This window comes from Prosopis cineraria, unplaced genomic scaffold (genome assembly GCF_029017545.1).
Source record: "Prosopis cineraria cultivar Desert tree isolate PC_DT_omini unplaced genomic scaffold, ASM2901754v1 PC11, whole genome shotgun sequence".
NCBI lineage: Eukaryota > Viridiplantae > Streptophyta > Magnoliopsida > Fabales > Fabaceae > Prosopis > Prosopis cineraria.
The window spans coordinates 16,392,566-16,407,026 of NW_026555342.1; the positions used below are offsets into that span (position 1 = coordinate 16,392,566).

The following is a 14,461-nucleotide window of genomic DNA, read 5'->3' on the forward strand; positions in this document are numbered from 1 at the left end:
AGACAGTAAATGTTTTCTGCACAATGTTTTTTTAATTAGTCCTAAATATATGATATTTTTAACTAATTAACAAGAATTAAGAAAAGTAATTGACAGTAGTTTGTATCATTAAAATGATAAAAAAAATCACGTACTACTTTCCAAAATTACTCTCCAATTAAAAAAAATCTATCTCAATTAATTTATGTCACGTCTTGAAATATAGGAGTGACTGGTATGAGATATGTGTACAAAACACATATCCCTTGAGCCTCAATTCAAGAAAATTTTCTAATACTTGTTTATATTTATATTGAAATTAGGATATCTTGACTAATTTTTATTTAAACCAAAAGGTTTAATATTTTTGTAAGAATTTTGGTAGCACCTCGCTTAAGCAGAATATTGATAAAATCAGGAGCACAGCTCTATTCATCCAACAAATAGAATATATAACCAAATAAGAATCCTAACTATAGCTTACGTGGAGCTTTTAATCATATTTTCAAAACATAATATATAAATTTTATAATTACATAAAAAAAGAGATATTTACAAAGCAAATCTCCACCCTACTTAACAATAAGTCACTTAGTGGATAGCAGGATGTATAATGTTAGCTATATTATGTGAAACTAAAAATAAATTTTTAATGAATAATGTTCCAATTTAGATTTCAACAAAATAAGTGGAGGAAATATTTATAAGACAATTATGAGTTCTACAAGTTTACATAGTATAAATAGTCTTATATAAATATGTAAACCAAACAGATACATAGCCGATTAAATGTAATAAAAAGTTTCAAGTTATAACCTTTGTTTTTCAATTGAGTTATATAATTTTACCTTATAAAATCATATGTGATAAATGAATGATTTATTTAATAGAAAAATAAATTAAAAACAATAAGTTTTTATTCACATTTTAGTAGAATTTGATTAAAATGATTGACAAGTATGGATATAAAATTTACGAGAATAAATAATTAATAAATATAAATACATAATTTATGAGAGTAAGTAACAAGTGGCCGCTTAAATAAAAGCAAAGCAAAACTAGTGGAAGAAGAATAGGAACTTGCAGTATGAGCATCAACTTCATATCATGGCTCCACCAAAAAAGACGACCCCAAGAACAATAGGAACTTGCAGTATCATCTCTGCATTAAAATTCACTGAACCACTAGAGGCTTCCATCGTACCGACATTATCATTCTTATCATTATTATCATCCCCACTACTCTCATCTACAGAAGACGACTTCGTTTTAGCAGCTTTAGGTGAATCTCCTGGTGCCTTCGCCGGCGCCGGCGCCAGAGCCTTGGGAAGCATAATGTCCAGTGGAAGAAGCACCTTATCCACTTGATATATGGCCAGCTTGTTGTCAGTATACACGGTGCCTGTCAGGGTGGCGTTAACGGCACCGGTGGTCATGCTAACTTGGTTACCGCTGTAAGTTGTGACGTTGAGTTGGAGCCTTTTTGGGTCGTCCCCGGCTTGGGTCTGAACCGGGTTGGTGAGGGTATCGAAGTTGGAGATAGAAATGAAGGAAGAGATTGTGTGGAACTGTAGAAGCTCTACCTTTTGCCTGTCATTGAGGGAGTTCAAGAACCCTGGTTTGAGTTTGGAGAAGGCACTGTCCTCCGGAGCGAAAATGGTTAACCCACCGGCCCCGGAAGTCATGAGCTGTGAGTTGAGCTGGTTGATTAACTGGGTCGTCTTCAGCAACCGTATCAGAACAGAGAATATCTTGGCTTTCCTCAGAATTTGCACTATATCAATGGCGGGAGCTTTAGGAATGATGGCTGGTTTCGGGGCTCCACCGGGCGAAACGGGTACTTGGGGAACTGTATTCAGTCCCGGCGCGGCGGCTGGTGGAGTGGAAGGTGTTGCAGTCGGAGTTGACACCGGCAATGCTGAAGCCGGCGGAGCCGTTGCCGGAGCCTGAACTGGGGATAGCTGGGCTAAAGTGGTGGAGCAATAAAAGGTAACAATGATTAGAACAAAGGCCAAGATTATTTGCACCGTCATTTTAATTTGACTGATCTGAAGAACACTGCTTTTGCAAGTGGTAATGTGTTACCGATTGGTACACTTGATGGCGAGTCGAGTGTTATGTTTGGCCGTGAGGAAAATACATGAAGCTCTCGCCATTTATATAAAATGGCGGGAAGGAGAGAGAATAATTGGATGGCAAGTCCATGCAGAGATTGATGGGTGTAGTAAAAAAGAAAGAAAACTCAATTATTGGGCTCCAACTTTCTATGAGCAAATCGGATTGTTTTTTTTTTTTTAATGTAATGATAAATTAAAGGTGGTACCACAGTGATGATGTGGACACTCGGAGTTATAACTATTTTAGTTTAGTGCGTTGTTATAATGAGTTACGTTGCTCTTGTAACTCATAAGAACGATTGAAAAGGTGGATATATTAATTGGATCTGTATATGGGTTGATAATTCCATCAAGGAAGCCAAAATTGTCTGACAGAAATATCGTGGCAAGGACTGTGGAACTAATAATATAACCTGAGACCTACCATACTCATTTTCGGTTTTACCAACTACTTTTAATCTGATTTTTATCCCTTAGTAAATGGACTGATCGATTTACTCTATATGCTCTTTTCCCAATAATAATAAATAATTTTTTAAGCCAATTAAATTAATTGATGTGGCCAAAATCATGTTTTTGGCAGAAGAAAAAGTGTATATTAAATCTACACTAAAAAAATTGATGATGCAGATTAAATTTGTACTAAAAAAATTGATGATGAACAGATTTATTAAAAATTTGACATTTGTTATACATTTTTATTTTGATAAGTATAAAATTAAAAATAAAAACTTGAATCTGGACTTTCTAGATTCCAACAAGAGTGATGGATACCATAATACTCATTATTTAATGAACCCTAAAGACAATCCAAATTTAATATTAAATTTTTTTATAATTTTATTTTAACAAATATTATTTAAAATATTTAAAAATAAGTTTAAGATCAACAGCAGATATTACTTTGAATTAAAATGAAGGCCAAGATCACTCAGCATGATAAGCACCAAATGCGAATCCTTGCTTCTGTTTGGCTTGTTACAACTTTTCCAATCATGCACTAAATTGGCTTTGTAATTTACTAGTAACACTAATATAATTCCTGTAGTACGAGATTCTTTCGAATTTTGCAAGTGCCTCTAAATTTTACCTTATGGACAATTTAGTCTTTTCCATTAATGATCCGTTAATTAGGCTATTATCTCCTTCACAGAAATTACCAAAAATTGGCTAATCTGTGAGAATTTGAATACTTTGAGGTTATGTGAATCCCATGAAATTAAAGACAAAATATAAATACGACGTGTTATGTATATAAATTTTTTCTTTAATTTGTATATGTATTAAAAATTATATGCAAAGGATCAACGTCAAATTAATGGGTCTGAGATAAAATTGATCTCTAAGTTCTTGGATTGGGTGTGGGGAGGGATTTTCATGAAATAGAACTTTGTACAGCTTTAGAAATAAATTCAAACAAGGACAATTTTTAAATATTCCTGCAAATTCACAAGGATAATTATTTTTTTTTCTGAACAAAACAAGGCCATTTTGTTAATATAAAAAAACAATATTACACGAACTAATCCAGCCACACGGACAATTAAAGCTTTACTAATTACAACTAAGTAATGCTATAAATAGACAAAAAAATATTAAGATTGATCATTGATTAGTTTTTATACATTGTGCTGGGTTAGAGGAAGCTACCTTTAAAACATGCTTCGTTTTTTTTTTGTTTTTTTTTGGAAGAATGATAAATAAGGATATTGCAATTAAAATATTAATGATTACTTAATAATCAGTATCAATCACACAGTATATAGATCTTGCGTCTTAATTGGATGCGATGTATAGCAAAGAGATCCATCAGTGCTAGTGAAATCACACAAAATAATCACATCTTTCTCATTGAAAAACACGAATATAAAGCAAGCGCTTCACATACATATCCCTCCATACAGTCTCTCCCTATGTGCCACACGAACAAAACCAGAACATGAAATTAAAAGGGGGAAAAATTGGTGGGGCAAAAAAAAAAAACAAAGAAAGAAAACAAATTATGAACTTCTTGCAAATGGCACAATTCATCTTCTTCAATACGACGTGGTTAATATGGCTGCCACTGTAGCTACTCCGAAAGACGCCAACGTTGTTGCTACAAAGCCGCCATTCAAACCGACAGCCCCGGACTTGTCATTTTTCGCGGTATCGCTCTCGCCATCCCCTTCCATAGACGGATTCTCCTTATCAGCTTTCGGACCATTAGCCAGTGCCAGCGACGGCGCCGGAGCGAGAGCCTTTGGCTTGAAGAAATCCAACGGGAGCAACACTTTGTTCAAATGATATATCGCAAGTGACCTATCGGTGTAAACAATGCCTGCAACAGTGGTATTAACCACCCCCGTTGAAATATTCACCATGTTCCCATAAGCCGTCACGTTCAGCTGCAACCTGCTCGGGTTCAGTCCGGCGAGTGTCCGGACCGGGTTCGTCAGCGAGTCAAAGTTGGAGCTCGAGACGTAAACCGGAAGAACATGGAATTGCAAGAGTTCGATCTTCTGGTTATCGTCCAGAGAGTTGAGGAATCCAGCTTTCAGTTCGTTGAAGGCACCGTCATCAGGAGCGAGAATGGTTAAGCCGCTGACGGATCTCGTGGCTATGAGCTGCGAATTGATCTGGTTGATCAGCTGGGTGGTTTTCAGGAGACGGATAAGGAAGTTGAAGTTTTTGGCCTTCCTGAGGATCTTAATGATGTCGTCGTTCGATGTGTCTGAAGAATCTGGTCCACTGGGAACCATTGGCTTTGCCGGAGCGGCCACGGGAACAGTGGGTGCGGGTTTTGCCGGAGGTTTAGGGGCTGCAGCTGGTGTTAACTGAGCTAAGGTGAACGAAGAAGAAGAAGAAGAAAGCAAGAGGAGAGAGAAGAAAAGGATTTGCTTCATATTGTTGAGATTATTGTATAAAAGGCTAAAGAGATACTCGATGTTGTTGTTATTTTGGGAATGATGAGAGCGTGTGTTTGATAATGTGTTACTGATTGGCACACTTGATGGTGAGTAGAGTGTTGTGTTTGGCCGTGAGGGAAATGCATATGAAGCTTTGGCCATTTTATAATGTTCGGAATGAGGGGAGAATGATTGGTACGTTGGTAAGTACAGATCGATGGGTAGAGATATGAAAAGAAACAACTTTCAATGAACAGGATGGAAAATAAAAGTTGGGGCCACAATGATGATGTGGACCCTTGGAGGTATAGCTATGTAAGTTTAGTACGTTGTTATCAAATGAGCTGCATGACAACAAGGAATTGAAAGGTGGATATATTAATTGGATGTGTATATAGGTCGGTCACTCCATCAAGGAAGCTAAGCCAATTATCGTCTGACAGAAATATGGTGGAAAGGATTGTGGAACTAATAATATAACCCAAGACCTACCATGTTCGTTTTACCAACTATTTTTAATATATGTTCTTTTCCCACTGATAACAACTAATAGTATTTATACTAATTAAATTAGTTTAACCTTTTGTGTATATAATTTTACCTAAAAAAATTTAGGTTTTAAATAAATAAATTAGAAACTTCTCAATTTGTTATGTATTGCATGGGATCATTTCAATGTATTAGTACATGTGATTCCTATATTTCCCATATTCACTCTACTCCACAAGTGATAATTTTTGAGTTTTTAGTACTTCTGATAGGTTACCGTGTATCAATCTTATTTATGCTCCATTCATTTCCATTTTAACTATATATGTATCATTCATTTTTTATTACTAGGTTTAATTTAAAGGTAATATTTACGATTCACCTTTTTTTTTTTAATAACAAACGAAACCAACCTAACTAGCCTGTGGAGTACCGTTCCCATATTTGGTGGGGGGTACAGGACCATATGTAATCCAGCCATAGCATAAAGTCCATATTTAGCCATGATATATATATATATATATAAACAGCGTTCACTCGCGTGTGTTGCAGAGAAGCTTGTAATTTATCTCTAAATTTTACCCTTCCTTAATACTTGATGAATATTAATTGCAAATAAAAAATGCTCACATTACAAGGGAAAACATGTCCTAAATTTACCATACATTATTGTGAAATAACAATGAAGTTGCATATAGTAATTGGTATCATTAAGCACTAATAAGATAATAATCAAGTACAATCATCAGATTCCAAAATATGTCACAATAAACTATATTTAATGTTCTCATCGTTTTACGATAATTATTATATCATGCACAAGTATCTTCAAACCATCAATTGTTATGGCCAAAAGGAGGAAAAAAACCCATCAATTGTTTCAACTCTTGACAAATTAAAGCAATCCTCTCTCTGGTTCAAAATATAAGCAATATTTGAAAAAAATTTGTATACCAATAAAATCCTCATTTTCATAAAAATATATATTATTTTTTCTTTTTACTCCTAATCCTAATCACCAATGCACTTGATGATGAGTGAGAAATATATTTATATAAATATTTAGGTTAATAAATATAAAGGATAAAATAATTTTTTTTACATGAACTAAATTGTTTATATTTAAAATTAAAATTAGTTGAGAAAAAATGCTTATATTTTGACTTAAAAAAAGTATAAAGTTGTCTCTGCATGAAAACTGGCTTTACCATATATATCCCAACATAAAATAGTAAATAGTAATTGGCCTTGACTCTTGTAAATATTCATAGCAAAAGACAAGGTCACAGGGAATTGTCTTCTCTAAATACAAAATGATCATCTCCTTTTTGAAAGATTTATCTCCATTCTATGGATTAAATTTTTTGGTCAGGATCCATTCACTTCAATCCAAGCATTGTTTTCCCAAATTAAACTCATACAGTAAAATAATGAGTACCTAATAATTAGTATCAGATCATCACGTCTTAACTAGATGAGATGTAGAACATGCATAGAGATTGATCAGCGCCGATGAAATCACCCAACAAACAATCACATCGATCTTTCTCATTGAAAAACACGAATATAAAGCCAACGCTTCACATACATATCCCTCCATTCAGTCTCTCCCCATGCCACAACAACAAAATTAGAACGAACATAAAATTAAAAGGGAAAAATTGGGGGAAAAAGAAGAAAGAAAACAATTATTAACATCTTGCAAAATGGCGTAATTCAGCTTCAATACGACGTCGTTAATGTTGCTGCAACCAAAGCTACTCCGACAGACACCAACGTTGTTGCTACAAAGGTGCCATGCAAACCGGCAGCCCCAGACTTGTCCTTTTTCGCGGTATCACTGTCGTCATCGTCCCCTTCCATAGACGGATTCTCTCTATCAGCTTTCGGAGCTTTAGCCAGTGCCAGCGATGGCGCCGGTGCGAGAGCCTTTGGCTTGAAGAAATCCAACGGGAGCAACACTTTGTTTAAATGATATATCGCCAGCGACCTATCGGTGTAAACAATGCCTGCAACAGTTGTATTCACCACCCCGGTTGAAATATTCACCATGTTTCCATAAGCCGTCACGTTCAGCTGCAACCTGCTCGGGTTCAGTCCGGCGAGTGTCCTGACCGGGTTCGTCAGCGAGTCGAAGTTGGAGCTCGAGACGTAAACCGGAAGGACGTGGAACTGCAAGAGTTCGATCTTCTGGTTATCGTCCAGAGAGTTGAGGAATCCAGCTTTAAGTTCGTTGAAGGCATCGTCATCGGGAGCGAGAATGGTTAAGCCGCTGACGGATCTCGTGGCTATGAGCTGCGAATTAATCTGGTTGATCAGCTGGGTGGTTTTCAGGAGACGGATAAGGAAGTTGAAGTTTTTGGCCTTCCTGAGGATCTTAATGATGTCGTCATTCGAAGTGTCTGAAGAATCTGGTCCACTGGCAACGATGGGCTTTGCCGGAGCCGGCACCGGAACGGCTGGTGCGGGTTTTGCCGGAGGTTTAGGCGCTGCAGCTGGTGTTAACTGAGCTAATGTGAACGAAGAAAAAGACGAAGAAAGCAAGAGGAGAGAGAAGAAAAGGATTTGCTCCATATTGTTGAGCTTATAGTATAGATGAGGATAAAGCGATAATGCTATTTTGAGAATGAGCGTGTTTGATGATTGAGGAGGTGTGGAAGGGTAAGGTTTTATAGGTGGAAAGAGAATGATGAGTTGGGTAAAAGGTTGATTCATGGCAGTGATTTATAGTTATGGCGTGTGATAGAGTATGTTGTGTTTCATGGAGATTAAGGTGGTGCATCAGAGAAGTTAAAGCGATTGAGAGAATGGAGATTAGGTGTGAGTTGATGAAGATGCACATTCAGAAAGGGAAGAGCCTCTTTTCATTCAGATTCATCTGATGTGGACGAATTCAACAAAAAATTATGAATATAGTTAAGAATTTGGAAAAAAAATAAAAAAAATTGACAAAACATGGAGAAATATATTTATTGATAAATTGAAAATTAATATTAATATTATTCATAAATCATGGAATAATATCGTTTTCTGCAGCTTACTTTGTTTAAGGGAAAAAAATGGACTTGGGCTCACTTCTCTCAGCAACTTGTTGGGCCATAATGATGTGTTTAGAACCAATTATTCCCCTAAGTACTTGTAACAGCTTAAATCCGGCCCATATTCATCAAAGAATCAAGATAGTAAAATTTATCATTATGAAGTCAAACGAAAGGCGGATGGCATCACTAGTACAAAATATGAAATTCAAAGGACACTTTCTACATCGGTTGAAAGGCAAATAATGTAAAAAGTTAAGGCGGTGGCAACAGCACGGACATGAGCTTAAGGATCCTACATGGATCGAGCCAAAGATAATGCTATACTTTATGAATATGTTCAATTACTAAAATTTTTTTATTGATTTCTTATGATTTATTCTTATACAGAGCCGTAGACAACTAGTGAAGATGAATTTGTGCGGCCTATATGTCATGAGACATATGCTTAACATTATCACATTGGGTATGACTGAATTTACAAAAAAGGTAAATATATTTTTAAGAGTTTTATTTTATGATGTTATTTGAGAGTACATAATAAGTTTCTTTTACAAATTATATTTTAGATGTTTGATAATTCAGATCCATTTTCCGAAGCTGAAATTGAAGACATTCGCATATGTTGGGCAACTTATTTTGGAGAGAATTTGTGAGTTTTGTAAAAAGTTTTGTACAATTTAAGAAGTTTGTTAGTTATAGATAACTTTTGAAAACATTTGTTGACACAATGTTTTGGATAGCTCAATATATAGTTCTTAGATAGTTCGTAGATAACTTTGAGTTTTGGATAGTTGTTAATTTAATTTTATATTGAAAATTGTAAATAAATTAAGCTGTCTGATTTGGCTATGGTAATTCTCGTGTACAGAGTAGGGTAAATTTAAAAATATGGTTGTTTATTTTAAAAATAAAATACACTTTTTACAGCGGTTATTACCATAACCGGTGTAGAAATTAATATTTTACATCGATTAATGTAAAAACTGGTGTAAAATAGCAAACTTTTTACAGCGGTTGGAACCCCAACCACTGTAGAAAGTGCTCCATTTATTAATTTTTGAATCGTTGAACTATTTTCTACATCGGTTATTGTTAGCCGACATAGAATATGTATTTTTTATAGCGGTCGTATAACCGATGTAGAAAGTTAGACTTTCTACATCCCCTGTAACAACACCACCTATTTAACCGCTGTAAAAAATTATTTTTAACCACTGTAAAAAGTCATTTTTGTAGTAGTGCATGTGGTATGAATAAAAAGTCAATGATCCAAATCTTGCATAATCAAGAAAAAAAAAAGAAATTATTCTTAAGTCATAAAGATATGACTTCTTTTAGGCTCCATGCAACAAATATTTCCACACATTAGTTTTAACAAGATTTAAATGTTTAAAAACATAAGTAAAATATTTTAAAAGCATGAAGCATTATCTATCCCATGCAGTAGTAGATCATATCGAATATAAAAGTAACGATCAAGTTTCAAATCAAATAAGCTGTCATGTGGACAATATTACAATAGAATACCATAGATTCTTAAAACCCGTATATTTAATTATAAAGGCAAAGTTGGAAAATTGATTTCAATAAAATGTACATTAAAAATGACTTATAAAAATAATTTTTATTTTTGCAATGTAGTTATAATTAAACTGAACTTATATATCATGAACTTATATATCATGATTTCAAGGAGTGCTTATACATTATAAAGAGTTAAAGGGTAAAATGTCTTCATATATATATATATATATTTCGTGTGAGAGGTGTCTTGCATTTTAAACCTTGAGCAACATGGTCACAAAACTTTTAAAAAGAGTGTGATGTCATTAAATCATGAAAAAGCTGACATAGTTTGACCAACACATTACACTTGCTGAATCATTTTTCTTCCTCATTCCACTACGAAGTCTCAACTATCTTACGCGTCCAGCTCTCTCCGGCCCATCCTTTGCCTTCCTCCTCCTCCTCCTCCTCCTCTTCAACTACGTCGAATCCCAGCTCTTTGTATTTTGCGTCTTCCTGAGGCCTTCTTTGTCTTGTTGAATCCTCCTTCTTCTTCTCCCTTATCGCTTTTGTGCTCTTCTACAAGTCGTTCCATTCTCGATTCTTCTGACCCCATGCAGATTGCTCCCCTTGAGAGTTGAAGAGCGAATTGTTCTCCCTGACCATGTGGTACGGTTTTGATGGTGAGCAACAAATTTCTCCAGCAGAGCCAATATTTTTGACCCTCCAACATTTCTTCCTTCTTCACTTCCTTCATCTTCTCCATTTTGCCCCATATCTTCACTAGCCCAGGTCTCGGTCTCGCCTTCGTCCTCACCAATTGCACCATGGCTCCTCCTAGAGCCCTCGCCAGCCAGTGCTTTGGTCTCTTCATACCAACGCTACCCATCCCATAGTCGCTTCCCTATTCGCCGTTGAATTCGACATTGGACAGAACCCAGAGATCAAAGACTTTGATGATAACAACATCGGGATCGACATGAACAAAATTGAATCCCGTTATAGTTAATTACGTGTTTGCGGAGATGTATGTTGGATTTTCTGAGTGAAGGCGAATTGGGTTGAAGCACATAGACTTCTAGCTTGGAGCTTCAGCAAATACTGGACCAACGAGAGACATTAACATGACAAATTTGCCAGTTTTTCAGCACGAGTTAACCACGATTTAACCATTAAAAGTGGAGAATTTTTGTAAATAATATACTCCTCCATTTCAAATTATAAGATACTTTTGAAAGAGTTTTTACATCTTAAAATATAAAATACTTTGAGTAAATTAATGTTTTATTAAATTCATTAATTTTTATATTATCCTTTCTCTTTTTATAATTAATTTTTGTCTCTTATCTTTTTAATATATTAAATAATGGGTATTTTTAAAAGTTTATATTTTTGTTTGAAAAAAATAAAGTTATTAAATATATTTAATGAAATTTATTGATATGTGAGATTTTTTTTAAAAATGTTTTATAATTTAAAAAGGGGGGAGTATATGGTGTCAGGGTGTTACTGCCAGCATTCATGCTGAGTGGAGGGTATCGAGAAGACAAACAAGAAGATTGAGGAAGAAGACGAACGATAAAGCAGAAACCACGTGCACATTTCTTGGTCAAGCCAAGAGATTTAATGACGAACGTTAGTTTTGGTTAATGATGATAACATTGCACCTTTTTTTAAAATTTTGAAGTGACATTGCTCAAAAAAAAATTCAAATACTATACGCTTTCGCAAAAAAAAAAAAAAAAATTCAAAACAAGTTTGCCATTTAACCCAACAATAAAAGCTCCAATACATTTGTTAGTCAACGGATAAAAAAGCCCGCGCACGCAAACGCTGAAAATCTCTTGCACTTCGAGGAGTCAAATAAATTTAATTTGTTGGATGTTTCCCCGTGGTTTCCCTCGTAAAGTTTTATATTAGCGAAATTGAATGCTCATATTTTCTGCATTGCTGCGTGCAAACACGCTTACAAGCTATCCACTACCCAGTCATATACTCCCTTCCTCTCAAGTAAAAGACAATTCGAGATAAAATTATGTATACAAATAAAGTTTAACAATGATACTTTACAAACTTAATTTTTCAAAATAAAACTGCAAACTTAAAAAAAAAAATGTTCCTACAGACCTAATGATTACACTATAACTATTTCGATTTTCTCTTCACTTGAATGATAAAATTAAAAAAATTTATTAATAAAATTTTATTTTTATCAAATTATCTTATTTTTTGAGATAACAAGATATCTCAAAAATTGTTTTATAATTTAGGATAGAAATAGTATATTTTTTAAAAATTATAATTTATGTAATCGATCCTATCTAATAAGATAAAGTTTGTTATTGTATCTATATAAGGGAAACAACTCCCTACTATTCTACTTATAAGACAAAGATAAAAATATTCATTTTCAGATTTTGAGAAAAAAATTAATAAGCTTTATTCCCTCTGTTAAAAAATGTAAGACATTTTTAATCGAATGTCACCCCAATAAAGTAGTTATCTACTTTTAAACTAACCCTATTTTTTCATATTTACCCCTATTAAATACCTACAATAAATATAAAGTTATTATCAATAGGGACATTTTTGAAAAAAGACAATGATTATATCTCAAAAGACTAAAAATGCTATACATGAATATCTAATTCTTTAAAAAATATTTTATATTTTTGGACGAAATGAGTAAGATTTTTCTTAATTTTAATGAAACATACTAAAAGTTACTTATAAAGGAGGAAAAAAAAAGATGGTGCATTTACTTGAGACAAAATTTCATTAAATTTGTGAGTCAATGGATTCACACACACGGTGATCACAATCACTTGTTGCTGGACTTTAATTAATAAATTTTTTCCAAATTTCCCGGAGGTTTCCCCAACAAAGTTTAGCATTATATTTCTATTTCTTGCCAGTTCTTCAGATATATCATGTTTTCTCTAACATACCGATTGATATCTTCGTAGATTGCCTCGTCATTTACATTTCACTTTTCAAGTATTTACGCAGCAGCGAAACAAGAACAGGATTATATATACAGAAACTGCTAGATGTACCAAAACCAAACTTTTTTGTTTTTTCCTTGTTCGTCTTTCTCAAATGGCCCTGATATTTCTTCGCAGTGAGTGTCAACCATAAATGCAATTATGGAGGCCATGATATGTGCTGCTATTATCATCATTGGGGTGTACGGCATAAACACTTGCGCCACTGCCGATCTGGTAGAGAAAGTTACCAGAAGGGCTCATAGAGATCATTTATTTGATAAGGTTATAAACGTGAAGGTGGCAAAGAAGCCAGACTTGAAAAGGATCCAAGCAGAACTAGCCACTGCATTGGGCTTCACAATGGAAGAGAAGTCTGAAGCCAAAAGAGCTGCAATCTTGCTAGATAGAATCAAAATGGAGAAGAAAGTTCTGATAATACTAGAAAATGTCCACGAAGGACTTGATCTGCACAAAGTAGGAATACCTTATGGGGATGATCTTCACACGGATTGCAAGATATTGTTGACTTCTTCAAGTGGAGAGATATTATCCAACCAGATACAAGCTCATACGGTTTTCCAGGCTGATTTTGTCTAGTAATAATTTGAATGTCTGTTGTTGGTCCATCTCCTGCATGTTTTCTCATGTTTTATTAGGTTTTCAGTACATTTGGACGATGACTGTACGTATACTTGATTCTTGATGAACTGTGTTTAATGAGTCTTGCTTGCCACTAGGGCAAGTTTGTTCATTTGGTTTATCTTCTTCTTCCTTCTTGGTTTTCTGTATCTCGTGTCTAAATTTATAGATTTTATTATGATGATATGTATATATATATTACCATAATCTGAGCAGTTTTACTTGATTTGTGGCTACTTGTTGCTTATAATTAACAAGAAGCCAGACTTCTTGTTGATTATACAGCCCGACACAGAAGAAGCTGCTGGTATAGAATCCATGGATTCAGAAAAATCTCAAAGCCACCATAAACTGATCATGGGGGTTCATGAGGAAAAGCCTTCCCCAATTTATTTGCTCGACACACATATTATTGAAATTAATTTTATTAATTAAATTAAATTTAATAATAACAAAACTTTTAGTCTTTTAATTTCAATTTTTATTGATTTAATTCTTTAAGTTTCTCTCAATTTATTCAAGTCACGGCTTCCATTATGTCATTAATGGCTGAGATTCTCTGCGCGGAAACACCATTATGGCCATTAGAACATACCTCAAGCCTCCCGAGACCGATTCTAATCAATGAGACACATCGGAACAGGAAGGTGACTCGGTCAATGGTATTAACTTCCACGACGTACTTTCTTCTGTTGAACAAATTTCGCTTTTGTCCATCGGCAGCTTCTGTATATATGTTTGGTTGAGTCAGAAAATTGAAGAATGAGAAAGTTAATATAGCTATGCAATCTGAAGGAGATCAATCGGTATAATAT

The 14,461-nt window shown here is 34.5% G+C and overlaps 4 protein-coding genes across 4 annotated transcripts; 1 reads left to right on the forward strand and 3 right to left on the reverse strand.

Moving 5' to 3' along the window:
• Positions 1–941: 941 nt before the first annotated feature.
• On the reverse strand, positions 942–2,093 carry LOC129286923 (fasciclin-like arabinogalactan protein 12). The gene has a single exon (XM_054923028.1). It carries the CDS (start codon positions 2,010–2,012, stop codon positions 1,080–1,082), a length of 933 nt encoding a protein of 310 aa, XP_054779003.1. The 5' UTR covers positions 2,013–2,093; the 3' UTR covers positions 942–1,079.
• Positions 2,094–3,920: 1,827 nt separating this feature from the next.
• LOC129286766 (fasciclin-like arabinogalactan protein 12) lies at positions 3,921–5,111 on the reverse strand. The gene has a single exon (XM_054922788.1). It carries the CDS (start codon positions 4,979–4,981, stop codon positions 4,133–4,135), a length of 849 nt encoding a protein of 282 aa, XP_054778763.1. The 5' UTR covers positions 4,982–5,111; the 3' UTR covers positions 3,921–4,132.
• Positions 5,112–6,991: 1,880 nt separating this feature from the next.
• LOC129286767 (fasciclin-like arabinogalactan protein 12) lies at positions 6,992–8,117 on the reverse strand. Its single transcript, XM_054922789.1, has one exon. It carries the CDS (start codon positions 8,045–8,047, stop codon positions 7,196–7,198), a length of 852 nt encoding a protein of 283 aa, XP_054778764.1. The 5' UTR covers positions 8,048–8,117; the 3' UTR covers positions 6,992–7,195.
• Positions 8,118–13,166: 5,049 nt separating this feature from the next.
• Positions 13,167–13,604, forward strand: LOC129286205 (uncharacterized). Its single transcript, XM_054922219.1, has one exon. It carries the CDS (start codon positions 13,167–13,169, stop codon positions 13,602–13,604), a length of 438 nt encoding a protein of 145 aa, XP_054778194.1.
• Positions 13,605–14,461: the final 857 nt, after the last annotated feature.